The sequence below is a fragment of the Schistocerca piceifrons genome, chromosome 2 (genome assembly GCF_021461385.2).
Source record: "Schistocerca piceifrons isolate TAMUIC-IGC-003096 chromosome 2, iqSchPice1.1, whole genome shotgun sequence".
Classification (NCBI taxonomy): domain Eukaryota; kingdom Metazoa; phylum Arthropoda; class Insecta; order Orthoptera; family Acrididae; genus Schistocerca; species Schistocerca piceifrons.
Window position 1 is genome coordinate 106,385,676 of NC_060139.1, and position 13,565 is coordinate 106,399,240.

At 44.1% G+C, this 13,565-nt stretch overlaps 1 protein-coding gene across 1 annotated transcript in view; it reads right to left on the minus strand.

Annotated features, from left to right (window-relative positions):
- Positions 1-13,565, minus strand: part of LOC124775179 (transmembrane protease serine 9-like) — a 236,125-nt gene that overhangs the window by 177,019 nt on the left and 45,541 nt on the right. The window contains exon 3 of the mRNA XM_047250019.1: positions 11,218-11,411. Coding sequence (XP_047105975.1) covers positions 11,218-11,411 — 194 coding nt within the window. The remainder of the gene's footprint in view (positions 1-11,217; positions 11,412-13,565) is intronic.

Sequence of the window (13,565 nt, forward strand, 5' to 3'; positions counted from 1 at the left end):
AGTAATTAGGCGGAATGAACACTGTGACGAAGAAGAGCCACTCCGGCCGGCTGACAGAATATAAACTAAAATGTTACGAAGCCCTTTCTGAGGGTAGTTGTCAAGAGTGGAGCCTTTTGAGGAAATGAAGGTGGGGGGGGGGGCAATTACTTTAGCCAAGAAAAGAATAAAAGCTTTCCAAATGTGTTTCAACAAGAGAATGCTGAAAAGTAGAAAAGATAACTAATGCTGACGAACTGACACGTATACGAGAAAAAAAAGAAATTGATGGTACAACTCGACTGAAAGAAATAATCTGTTGACACGAAACATTCTGAGGCATCAAGGAATCGTCAGTTTTGTAATAGAGGGACGTGAAGACGCTTGCACGGATAGATTAGCGTGGGGAGCGGCGTCGAGCCAGTCTTTGGACTGAAAACTACAAGAACACATACTTTCTGAATTATTACTACTTTTAATTAAATTGAAATTGATGTTTTACGAAACAGTTGCCAGTATTGTGACGTTTAAATGGAACGGAAGGTGCCTGAAACGCTTACGAGAAAGGTGAACTGATTGTGAAATGCATAGTGGCACAAAATCAGTCGTCACTTAAGTCTGGTAGTGACCACATTCTGTATCACTTGTGATAATCCTGTTTCAGTAACACATATTTCTAGCGTGGTGAGCGTTTAGACTTGAATAATTCCATATCACGCGTGATTTAATACCATAATTCTCGCTGACTTCCGGAAGATTTTCAGTAGTACACTTGAATACATTGGCCTAACGAACAAACGACGTGAGTAAGGAGCATCAGACCAGTATGTTAATCTTAATGGAGATAAATCTTTGGACGTAGAAGTAACTTTTGGCGTACCCCAGAAAGTGTTTAGGACCATTGCTATTGACAATCGATCCATGCTCGACAGTGCACGGTGCCAATACCTTCCAAAATAGCAGACCATACCTCGGGTTTTTGTTGATCACGGAGATAAGGAGTCAAAGTTTTGGATAGTTCTTGGTCTAGCGATCATATGTATGCCTGTCGGAAGAACGGGCAAACGGGCATACTGTAGCTATCCTACACCACTGGGTCAAAATTTAAACATAGCACAATTCCTCTAAACCAGGTAAATTGAGTAAATCGGTTGGGTCTTTTGCATGACGTGTTGCTTAAGGTGGACCTCTCGCGGCTTACAAAAGCACCATTTTGTTCATTGGTGGTTCCTGAGAAAATCCCTAGAAACAGTGCCAATTATAGGGATGGCCACTTTTATAATTTATGTTCGTGGCAGATCGTCGAAATACTTACTATTTGTTCTGAAAATGAAAGTCTCTGGCAACGTCGAAACTTTTTCGATATCGTTATTCGTTACTGAAATTCAGAGATTCAGATTAGCCGTAATTATGCAGAAAACCGCAAAATCGCTTTTAGCCGTTTTTACACTGTGGGCCGCAATTATCTTAACAACTGACCATACAAAATGGCTCAAATTTTAACTCTGCGCTCTTTAGACACACATCTAAAAACGCCATTGTTCCATTTTCGAAAATTTTTATCCATTATTAAGATACAACCGAAAAACCAAGAATATGTAATACCAAAAGTACCAGTTGAGGGGCTGGCCAATTCTATAATATCTGTTTATGGATAATCATCGGAAGTTTTATCGTTTTATCTTAAGATAATGTTCTCGGGGAACGTTGAATTTTTTTTTTCGGTATGGTTATCTGCTTCCGAGATCCAAAGGATCAAAGTTATCGTATTTAAGCATGTAAAACATGGACGTAATATTCGGTTTGAGGCGTAGATGCAGTTTTAACTGACGTGGTGAAAACGTGGCATGGACTCTAAAGTCGTCACGGGGTTTCTGGAAGCCACTAAATTGTATTTTTAGTCAGCAATTTTTACCGACGATAACATATGACGGGCTGTCCCTGTATAATGTGTACTTCATGACTATACAAATATGCTCATAGTGCTTATGTTGCGACAAAAAATTGTCTAAAACGGGCCTTAAAATGCCGAGAAAGAACTTAAAATGACTGCCCAAAATTACGTAAAACTAGAAGTATTGCAAATTCAGTAAAATGTTTCTACTAAAATTTTCACTCTTTTAAGATAGAAATCATAAACTTGGCATTTTCAATTAATTGCAGTCGACGATCAACGTATTGAGGGCTTTCTAAGAGCAATAAGTAAACTCTAGGACAGAGATGGGGAGAACACGGGAACGTTAGGCTCACAGTTAACTCGTGTGGCCACGTGGTTAACAGAGACACAATTTCTACGTACCGTAGCCAAATTTTAGCAACATTAAACGATGCAGCCGCGAAAAATTAACATTTTACAGAGGACACATTTGAATAGACAAAGGGTAATGGCAGAGAGCCAACAAAATATAACTAAGCCACGTGGATGGTTTCCAACGCACATATAATAATGAAACAAAGAAAATTCACAAAGAGCCAAAAATTATCAAGATTCGGAAAAGATGAGAATCTATACACACGCAGTCGCAGGCACACAAACATTCAACCTGAACCGAGGAGGCACTTCCCACGTGGGATCGCTTCAACATATGCAACACCTTTCTGCTACATTCTTCTTACGGATCAAAATCTGCATTAGGAATCAAACTGAAAGTCTGCAAAAGCCTTGCATTCCTTGCTGCGACCCAGAAAAACAATCTTTATAAGACAAAACGCGGAGCTCCCCTCTTGCTATGAGACAACGCGCCACGCGGTTAAAACAACTCACTCTTCTTCGGAGAGACCACGGCTCCAGACCCTCGGAGAACTGGAAGCAGACTGCCCATCTCACACCAAAACTTCTCCCACACAACTCCGTGGCCAGGAAAGCCCAGAGATGAGTCTTCCACCACCAACCTAACACCGGTTGCAGCAGACTAAACCACCCTACAGCAAAATTACACACACCCACATTCAATCACTCACGCGTGCCAGAGACTTTTGGAATAGGAGAACAAGGGATAAACATGTTGTGTAATCATAGTCATGAGAAGACTTATAATGGCGTTATAAACGCATTTACAAGTCTGAAAAGAACCAACATTGCAGCAATATGATGCTTGCAAGTCGTAGAAAGAAATAGGGTACGGCTAGATTAAATCATAGCTCAGTCTTCTCTGGTACGAAATTTAGCAACGAAAACACGCGAATTGTTCTGTAGGATGCAATGTGCAGTGGAAAGCAAATAAAATGATAATGAAAGGGGACTATAGGACCCTTTCAAGTGCACTTGGATAAGCACCTCCTTGACGATTCCGAGCTTACTAAAGAATCTGTGACGCAACGTGCTGCTCTTCTTTGGGTTCTCCCCATTTCTTCTATCAGTTCTAACTGCTACCGATCCTAGTGTGATGTGCAATATTCGAGTGTTCATCGAACGAAAGTTTGGTTAGCTACCTAGTTCGTGGACGTACTACACTTCCTGAGGAGTCTTCCAATGAATCTCAGCCTGGATAATGAATAGGTTTATCTGATCGTTCCCCTTTAAACAGCTCCAAGAGCATACCCCCCACCTCTAACTGATGGATGTTCTAATGGTTAAAATGGTTCTGAGCACTATGGGACTTAACTTTTGAGGTCATCAGTCCCCTAGAACTTAGAACCACTTAAACCTAACTAACCTAAGGACAGCACACACATCCATGCCCGAGGCAGGATTCCAACCTGCGACCGTGGCCGTCGCGCGGTTCCAGACTGTAGTGCCTAGAACCGCTCGGCCACCCCGGCGGGCCTGATGGCTGTGTCTGCTAGAAATGATTGTTCTGCAACCGTGTAGTCACGCAACAATGAATCTTTCTGCCTGTTTATTCGTAATACGTTACATTTATGCTGAAGTTCAATGGTCAGTCCCCGTACTTAGCATTGGTTATCTGTGAGTCTTCCTCCATTTCACTACAATTCCTAGCATGTCGACATGTGTGTGTACAACAACGTCATTTGCGAAAAGCCTCATGTGGATTCTTGCGGTATCCACTATGTCATTTGTTCATATTGTGAAAATTAATAGTCCAATAACACTCCGGTAAAGTACGACCGAAGTTACTGTTACGCATGAAGCTTTATTTCCGTTGCTAGTGACATGCTATGTTCTGTCCCCTAGAAATTCTTCAGTCCCAAAACTGTTATGATATCCCGAACACTCGTATTTTGTTCATTAGGCTTCATTGAGGAAAGGAGTTGAACGCTTTCCGGAAGTCGAGGAACACTGCTTTGGCGCCGCTATCTACTGCATTATGAGTCTCGTAAATGAGCAGAACGAACTAGGTTTCCAGCGATCTGTGTTTGCTGACCTCATGTTGATTCCAATAGAAGAGATTTTCGGTCTTCAGAAATGTCTTAATACGGGAGCATAAAACATGTACCAAAATTCTACAACATACTACCTTTTGCAATATAGGCCTGTAATTTTATGCATTTGTTCGACAACCCTTAATAAAAGAAAGTTACTTGCGCATTATTCCACTCACTGGGAAGCTTCTCTCCTCCAGCCATCGGCGGTACACTGCACCTAGAAGGGAACAGTTCCTTCGCATACACCATGTAGAAACGTATAGATATCCCATCAGTTCCAGTCGCCTTTCGTCTTTTGAACGTTTCCAGTTGTTTTTCTATCCCATTTGAACTTATTTTGTTATGTGTGCGATCTTCCTCACTGAAATAATTTTGGAGAGAAGTGTTCAGTATTTCAGCCTTCTCTCTGTCATCCACCGATTTTATGCCATTCTACTAACACAGTACCTGGGTAGATGTCTTTCATCCAATTACTGATTTAACGTATGAAAAAATTTCTTTGGATTTTTAAGGCATTGGAGATTCCCTGAACACTTCGCGCATGATGTCTTCGATTTTTGTTTATCTGTGAGGGTTTGGCTACGTTTAAACCTTCAGTGAAGTTTTCAGAGCAGCTTTCTAACACATTTGTTGAAGATCGGTATGTCTTTCCTATCCCTGACTACTTTTTCTCGGTACATACATTACTGGCCATTAAAATTGCTATACCAAGAAGAAATGCAGATGATAGACGGGTATTCATTGGACAAACATGTCATTACATTTTCACGCAACTTGGGTGCATAGATCCTGAGAAATCAGTAGGTCTACCCAGAACAACCACCTCGGCCGTAATAACGGCCTTAATATGCCTGGGCATTGAGTCAAACAGAGTTTGGATGGTGTGTACAGGTACAGCTGCCCACGTAGCTTCAACACGATACCACAGTTCATCAAAAGTAGTGACTGGCGTATTGTGACGAGCCAGTTGCTCCGCCACCATCGACCAGATGTTTTCAGTTGGTGAGAGATGTGGAGAATGTGCTGGCCAGGGCAGCAGTCGGACATTTTCTGTATCCAGAAAGGTCTGTACAGGACCTGCAACAAGCGGTCGTGCATTATCCTGCTGAAATGTAGGTTTTCGCAGCCATCGAATGAAGAGTAGAGCCACGGGTCGTAACACATCTGAAATGTAACGTCCACTGTTCAAAGTGCCGTCAATGCGAACAAGAGGTGACCGAGACGTGTAACCAATGGCACCCCATACCATCAAGCCAGGTGATACGCCAGTATGGAGATGACGGATACACACATCCAATGTGCGTTCACCGCGATGTCGCCAAACACGGATGCGACCATCATGATGCTGTAAACAGAACCTGGATTCATCCGCAAAATGACGTTTTGCCATTCGTGCACCCAAGTTCGTCGTTGAGTACACCATCGCAGGCGGTCCTGTCTGTGACGCAGCGTCAAGCAGCGTCAAGGCTAACCGCAGCCATGGTCTCACAGCTGATAGTCCATGCTGCTGCAAACGTCGTCGAACTGTTCCTGCAGATGGTTGTTGTCTTGCAAACGTCCCCATCTCTTGACTCGTGGATCGAGACGTGGCTGTACGATCCGTTACAGCCATGCGGATAAGATGCCTGTCATCTCGACTGCTAGTGATACGAGGCCGTTGGCATCCAGCACGGCGTTCCGTATTACCCTCCTGAACCCACCGATTCCATATTCTGCTAACAGTCATTGGATCTCGACCAACGCGAGCAGAGAAGTCGCGATAAGATAAACCGCAATCGCGATAGGCTACAATCCGACCTTTATCAAAGTCGGAAACGTGATAGTACGCATTTCTCCTCCTTACGCGAGGCATCACAACAACGTTTCACCAGTCAACGCCGGTCAACTGCTGTTTGTGTATGAGAAATCGGTTGGAAACTTTCCTCATGTCAGCACGTTGTAGGTGTCGCCACCGGCGCCAACCTTGTGTGAATGCTCTGAAAAGTTAATCATTTGCATATCACAGCGTCTTCTTCCGGTCGGTTAAATTTCTCGTCTGTAGCACGTCATCTTCGTGGTGTAGCAATTTTAATGGCCAGTAGTTTACTTGTCTAAGGCATATTTTACAATACTCCTGAACTTTTTATATTTTTTACCCAACATTTTTAGTCTCAGACCACCAAATAACCTGAAGTCATTTTATGTTGTACCGAGGCTTAACGCCAGCAGTATGAGCAGCCAACAAACATCAGTGCTTTGAAGATGCCTAACACACAGGAGACAATTTTGAGGAAGACAGACGGCCATCTTCCGATCGTCCAGCAGGTGGCGACCCAAGCAATAGCTCATGGGACAAGCAGACTTACTCTCTTCCACAAGACACATGATCGAAAATAGGCCCAGCTGTATCCTAGCACCGAGTGGCATTCAATGCAGCACTTGGGCCAGAAGAGAGCTGCTCTTTCTGCTGAGTTTTCTTGGGCCGGGCGCCGAACCCACAAGTATTCTATCAAAGAGCATTCCCCCTCGAGAGCTGTCTGCACGACGTCGCTGCCGTTCATGTCTGATTCCGCTACAAGGGGATCTGCCAGCGGTAGACTTAAAAGGGAAGGTGGCACTGCGCCCAAGGAGGTGAGGACTCTGGTAGACTTGTGGACATTCCTGCTAATCTTCAAATGGCTTTACAACGACATAGACAGTTTCACTCCCTATTGGACTTCAACTCTGTTCATCCGGTTTGTACTTTAACTCTGAGCATCTTGTGGCAATCTGACGTTTATAAAATGTGTCTTCAATGAACTTAGACTCTGTGACAATTCAAGCAGCCTTCAGCCACCAAAAGTATTTTTGCTCTATTTCAAGATGTGACTTATTTAGATTTTATTTCCATCTATTTTGGAGCAGATGTGCTATTAATCTTTGATAAATGGACTTGTCCAGTCATTGCTACCTTGATATTATTTGTTTCGCCATCAGTGGACATACTAGTTTACACAATCGAATGCCTTATTGGAATTATAAATTCGAATTACTTGCTGCTGAGAGTGTTTTTTTCTATTAAGCTCTCATAAATTCTAATTATTTGGTCGGGAGAAAATGCTTTGGAAAGTGGTGACAGAGATAGTTGTGTAAGCAGTTTCTTACTTTCTTAAAAATAGCATATTCAAGTCCTTCTCGGAAAATTCCACACTGAAGGGGTTCAAAACATAATTAATGTTGTAAAAACAAAGTTCAGTCTAACTACATTTGATTATTTAACTGACGATTTCATCACAAGTATTAGAGTATTTATTTTTTAGACAGTTCATGAAGTCCTTCTGAACATGTAGGAAGCGCTCGAATTTTATTCAACCTATTCATGAGTACTTTTCCTAGAAACTGTAGTATATTCACTAACGAACTGTTCGAACTTAAACTACATGCTACTGATAGAAAACGGAATGCTGGAATAGTCTATAAAAGCGAGGCTACATTTGATCAGCTCATTACGTGCCTTTAAAGATACACTACTGCCCATTAAAATTGCTACACCAAGAGGAAATTCAGATAATAAACGGGTATTCATTGGACAAATACATTGTACTAGAAATGACATGTGATTACATTTTCACACAATTTGGGTGCATAACTCCTGAGAAATCAGTACCCAGAACAACCACCTCTGGCCGTAATAACGGCCTTGATACGCCTGGGCATTGAGTCAAACAGAGCTTCGACGGCATGTACAGGTACAGATGCCCATGCAGCTTCAACACGATACCAGTTCATCAAAAGTAGTGACTGGCGTATTGTGACGAGCCAGTTGCTCGGCCACCATTGACCAGACTTTTCAGTTGGCTAGAGATCTGGAGAACGTGCTGGCCAGGGCAGCAGTCGAACATTTTCTGTATCCAGAAAGGCACGCACAGGACCTGCAACATGCGGTCGTGCATTATCTTCCTGAAATGTAGGGTTTCGCCCGGATCGAATGAAGGGTAGAGCCACGGGTCGTAACACATCTGAAATGTAACGTCCACTATTCAAAGTGCCGTCAATACGAACAAGAGGTGACCGAGACGTGTAACCAATGGCACCCCATACCATCACGCCGGGTGATACGCAAGTATGGCAATGACGAATACACGCTTCCAATGTGCGTTCTCCGCGATGTCGCCAAACACGGATGCGACCATCATGATGCTGTAAACAGAACCTGGATTCATCCGAAAAAATGACGTTTTGCCATTCGTGCACCCAGGTTCGTCGTTGAGTACACCATCGCAGGTGCTCCTGTCTGCGATGTAGCGTCAAGGCTAACCGCAGCCATGGTCTCCGAGCTGAAAGTCCTTTAGTCCATGCTGCTGCAAACGTCGTCGAACTGTTCGTACCGATGGTCGTTGTCTTGAAAATGTCCCCATCTGTTGACTCAGGGCCGGCCTTAGTGGCCGAGCGGTTAAAGGCGCTACAGTCTGGAACCGCACGACCGCTACGATCGCAGGTCGAATCCTGCCTCGGGCATGGATGTGTGTGATTTCCATAGGTTAGTTAGGTTTAAGTAGTTCTAAGTTCTAGGGGACTTATGACCACAGCAGTTGAGTCCCATAGCGCTCAGAGCCATTTGAAACATTTTTTTTGTTGACTCAGGAATCGAGACGTGGCTGTGCGATCCGTTACAGCGATGCGGATAAGATGCCTGTCATCTCGACTGCTAGTGATACGAGGCCGTTGGGATACAGAACGGCGTTCCGTATTACTCTCCTGAACCCACCGATTCCATATTCTGCTAACAGCCATTGAATCTCGACCTACGCGAGCAGCAATGCCGCAATACGATCAACTGCAATCGCGACCTTTATCAATGTCGGAAACGTGATGGTACGCATTTCTCCTCCTTACACGAGGCATCACAACAACGTTTCACGAGGCAACGTCGGTCAACTGCTGTTTGTGTAAGAGAAATCGGTTGGAAACTTTCCTCATGTCAGCGTGTTGTAGGTGTCGCCACCGGCGCCAACTTTGTGTGAATGCTCTGAAAAGCTAATAATTTGCATATCACAGCATCTTCTTCCTGTCGGTTAAATTTCGCGTCTGTAGCACGTCATATTCGTGGTGAAGCAGTTTTGATGGCCAGTAGTGTATTTTCTCACTTGCTTGACTTGTCTGTAGTGTCTCTTTAGAATTTCCTGGGGTACCTCATCACAGGATTTCAAGTTTCCGTCCAACTCCAAAAGCGGTCGGGTGGGATCTGGTGCACCCAATGACGCAAGTCCACTGCCCTATGCCACCAGTGGCTCAAGACTGTCAGTGCGCCACAATATAGGATGCCCAGCGGCAGTGACTCAACGCACTGTCGCTTTGAGCCACCCCTCTATGCAGTCACCGCCTGGACATGGACTTGTCTTCTTCGTTCGTACTTTAGTACATAGAGAGTTCTACTTCTTGCCATTGTGATATCTGTACTCCGTTTCTTGCTGCACCAATTGTAATGAGTCTTCACAAGTTTGAAGAAATACAGGTTAAGTAAATATTCTGCTTGATGTGTGAACTTGCTTGCTAATCATGCTCCTGTCCTGCTTTCCTACGACTCTGTTGCCCATGTCTCTTTACCGCTGTGTACGAAGCCGTATACAACATTCATATGGAAGAAATAGTTCCTGTCTGGTTGCTAGAGGAGCATTTTGATATTTTAATGACTTTTCTTACATCAGAATAAAACAGTGTTTGTTGCGGAATTATTTAACATCAGTGACGCATTTCACCCTTTTGGAGCATCATCGGATACTGTAAAAGTAGCTGGACATAAAACCCATTCATCATAAAGCCACATAAAATTGAAAATGGACATAATAGTAACTGGATATGTAATCCGTCCGTGTTGAAAACGCATAAAGTACAAGATGGACCTTGATCACACTAGCTGACTCCGTCACAGTAGTACAAAATACTGACACCCTTCCAAAATAAACGTGGTATGAGCCGCACGGAGCACGCGGTACAATGTCCTTATGGTGTGCACGCAAATACTTTATGACCGCTGGATTTCATATCCAGCTACTTTTTCATAATCTGATGATGCCCCAAAAGGGTGAAACGCGTTATTGATGTTAAATAATTTCGCAACCGAGGCGGTTTTTATTCTGAGCGTCCTGTCACGATGCAATGGAATAATTTTTGCTTTTCTCACAGTTTTACAATGCACTTTGTAATATAGTCTGGCCCTCGATGTTACATAATGTCCACTGTTGATCCCGCACGATACTCTCTTAGCACAAAAAAGTTATTTCTTCCAACTACAACTTCTTGATGAAACGGTAGTTCCTCAAATATCTGTCGATGTCGTCCGACAAATATTCGTTGAAACTGACGGATGTAGACTATACGCCATAGAGTTGACGTGTGATGACTGAAGCCTTTCGCGATTCCTTTTGTATTGGTCACAACAAACATATACAACGTCTTAATGTTGTGTTTTCGTGCGTTCAGCCGAATTTTTTACTCCATTTTACGCAAAATACTTAGACGACCGACCCAACTGTCTCCTTCAAGTGCTACGAACCGTGTTGGATTGCAACCATACTGAAGTATTGTTGGTATAGCACCATTATTTATAACCAAGTCCGACTCCCGGGTTCCGCTACGCCCTTTTGGGTCTGTCATCGAAACAATGGGCGTTAAATGGAATTAACAACTCGTCTGTATATTCAAAATCCCAATATTAATCAACAGCGCAGAAATAGCTTGAGAAATGATTTAAACACTCCGATTTCCAAACGAATGTTGCACACCATCTTCCTCGTTAAGCGAGTTGCGTGAAATACAGAATGAGAACACAATTTCCTTCCCTGGCTGAATGTCACAATGAATAAATGTCTGAAAAGAGGTGGTCATTTTTATGTTTAATAATCTACACAGAGTAATCAGTAGAGCAGCAGGACGGATACAAGACATTCGCACAAGCTGGCTAGATGGGGAACTGCGGCCGGCAGCCAGCAGAAGACGGCGGCGGCGACGCCTGTTGAGCCGGAAGTGGCGTTGCGCGAAACCTCGGCCATAGTCTCGCGCATCCACTGCAGATTGGTGTCCACACGGGCGTACACACCCGGGCGGGACGGGCCTGCGCAGCCGCGGCCCCACGAAACCACGCCAACCTGCGCAGCGGACCATGACTCTAGATGTCCTACATTCAAAGAGAAATCACGCACTAGCACTACACAGCTGTATTTGTGTATAGTCGTAACAGTTACTGTGGTTAACGCTACCTTTCGGTAACTGGTATTTTTTGTTGATTTATGACAGTCTTAAATTTCACGAATTCCCGACCTGTATCTACATCTACATGTGCACAAACGCTCCACAGTCCACCGTATGGTGGGTGGTGGAGGGTACTGTGTACCGTCACTAATTATTCCCACCCCTGTCCCACTCCCAAATAAAGCGAGGAGAGAACGACTGTCTGTATGCCTCCATATGAGCCCAATTTGTCGTGTCTTATCTTCGCGGTCCTTACGCGCAATATATTTTGGCGTAGATCCTCTATGACCTCATCCCTTTCCCCCATCTGCTCCTGTTCCTTGAACATATCCACATACTCTATACCTCCCGCCGCCTTGATCCCCTTCACCCCCTGGTTGCTCCTCTCCTCTCCCGTCCCTGCCCCCTGCCACACCTTCACTGTTGTGTCCCCCCTACCCTCCATCTCTACACCCTTCCTCTCCTTTCCCAAGGTGGCTTCCATCAACTCCCCCTCCCGGATGATGCCCTCTCTCCCTCCATCTATCCCTCCTACCAACTCTGATCCTCATCCCCCCTCCTTTCCTCTGTCCTTTCCCTGGACTCCTTCTCCCCCACCCTTCCATCCTGTTTTCTCCCCCCCAAACCTCTCCCTACCTGCCTTCTCCCCCCCCCCAAGTCCTTTTGTATTCCCCTCCTCTGCCTTCCCCATTCCCTGTCGCGTCTGCCCAGTACCTCCCACCCCTCTTATGGGTTCTCATCCTCCCTCGGCTCCTTTCCCACCTCCCCCCCTTCACTTTTCCTCTCCTTGCCCCCTTTTTTTATTTTCTCATCATCTGTCTAGTTTCCCCCAACCTGCTCTCGGCTGTGGTATGTCACATTTGCCAACTTTTTTGTGCAGTGTTTCAGTGACTGTTCAGTGTTCTTCGTCTTTCTCGTGTTGCGAACAGAAACCATGCTGTCGCTAGGTGAGAATTTTATATCTTTTGCGAACAGAAACCAGACTGTCGCCGTGTTTTTTAATTGTCTGTCTATTGTCTTACCTGTCTGCTTCGTATGTATTTTATCATCCCTCTGTATCTTTGTTTTAAGTTCCACGATATTTTTTTTTTCGCCATGTTACTCTTTAAGTCTCCGCTTTTATCGCCTGTTTTTATTATTTATTCTCTTCATCTTTTTAACACAGTCTGTAGGCTGAAGAGCGGCATACTAAGCTGCTGCCAGCCCGCCCCCTTCGGGGGGAATTGAAATTCATACGAGGTGTGGCTAGAAAAAAACTGGACTAGTACTGGTGAAACAATAAAACGAATGCAATAAGGCTGAAAGTCGCGTGGCCTGTCACGTGACTGTCGCTCCGCCCACTGCTCGAGTTTCATTTGCCTCCTGCACTCAGTCTGCCCGTGGCGTCTGTTTTAAGTAGTTGACGTTTTGTCTGTGCGTCGGAAAATGTTGAGTGTACAGAAAGAACAGCGTGTTAACATCAAATTTTGTTTCAAACTAGGGAAATCTGCAAGTGAAACGTTTGCAATGTTACAACAAGTGTACGGCGATGATTGTTTATCGCGAACACAAGTGTTTGAGTGGTTTAAACGATTTAAAGATGGCCGCGAAGACACCAGTGATGACACTCGCATTGGCAGACCATTGTCAGCAAAAACTGATGCAAACATTGAAAAAATTGGTGAACTTGTTCGACAAGATCGCCGTTTAACAATCAGAGCAGTGTCTGAGTTAACAGGAGTTGACAAGGAAAGTGTTAGGCAGATTCTTCATGAAAGTTTCAACATGAACAAAGTGTGTTCAAAAATGGTTCCAAAGTGTCTCACAATTGAACAGAAGGAACGCCGAAGAATGATTTGTTCTGACATCCTGGAAAACATTGAAAGTGATCCCACCTTCTTACAAAATGTTATTACTTGCGATGAATCGTGGTTTTTTACTTACGATCCCGAAACTAAACGCCAATCGATGCATTGGAAAACTCCTGGTTCTCCACGACAAAAAAAAGCACGAATGTCAAAATCGAAATTCAAGGCAAAGATGATTGTTTTTTTTTTTTTGACATCAAAGGG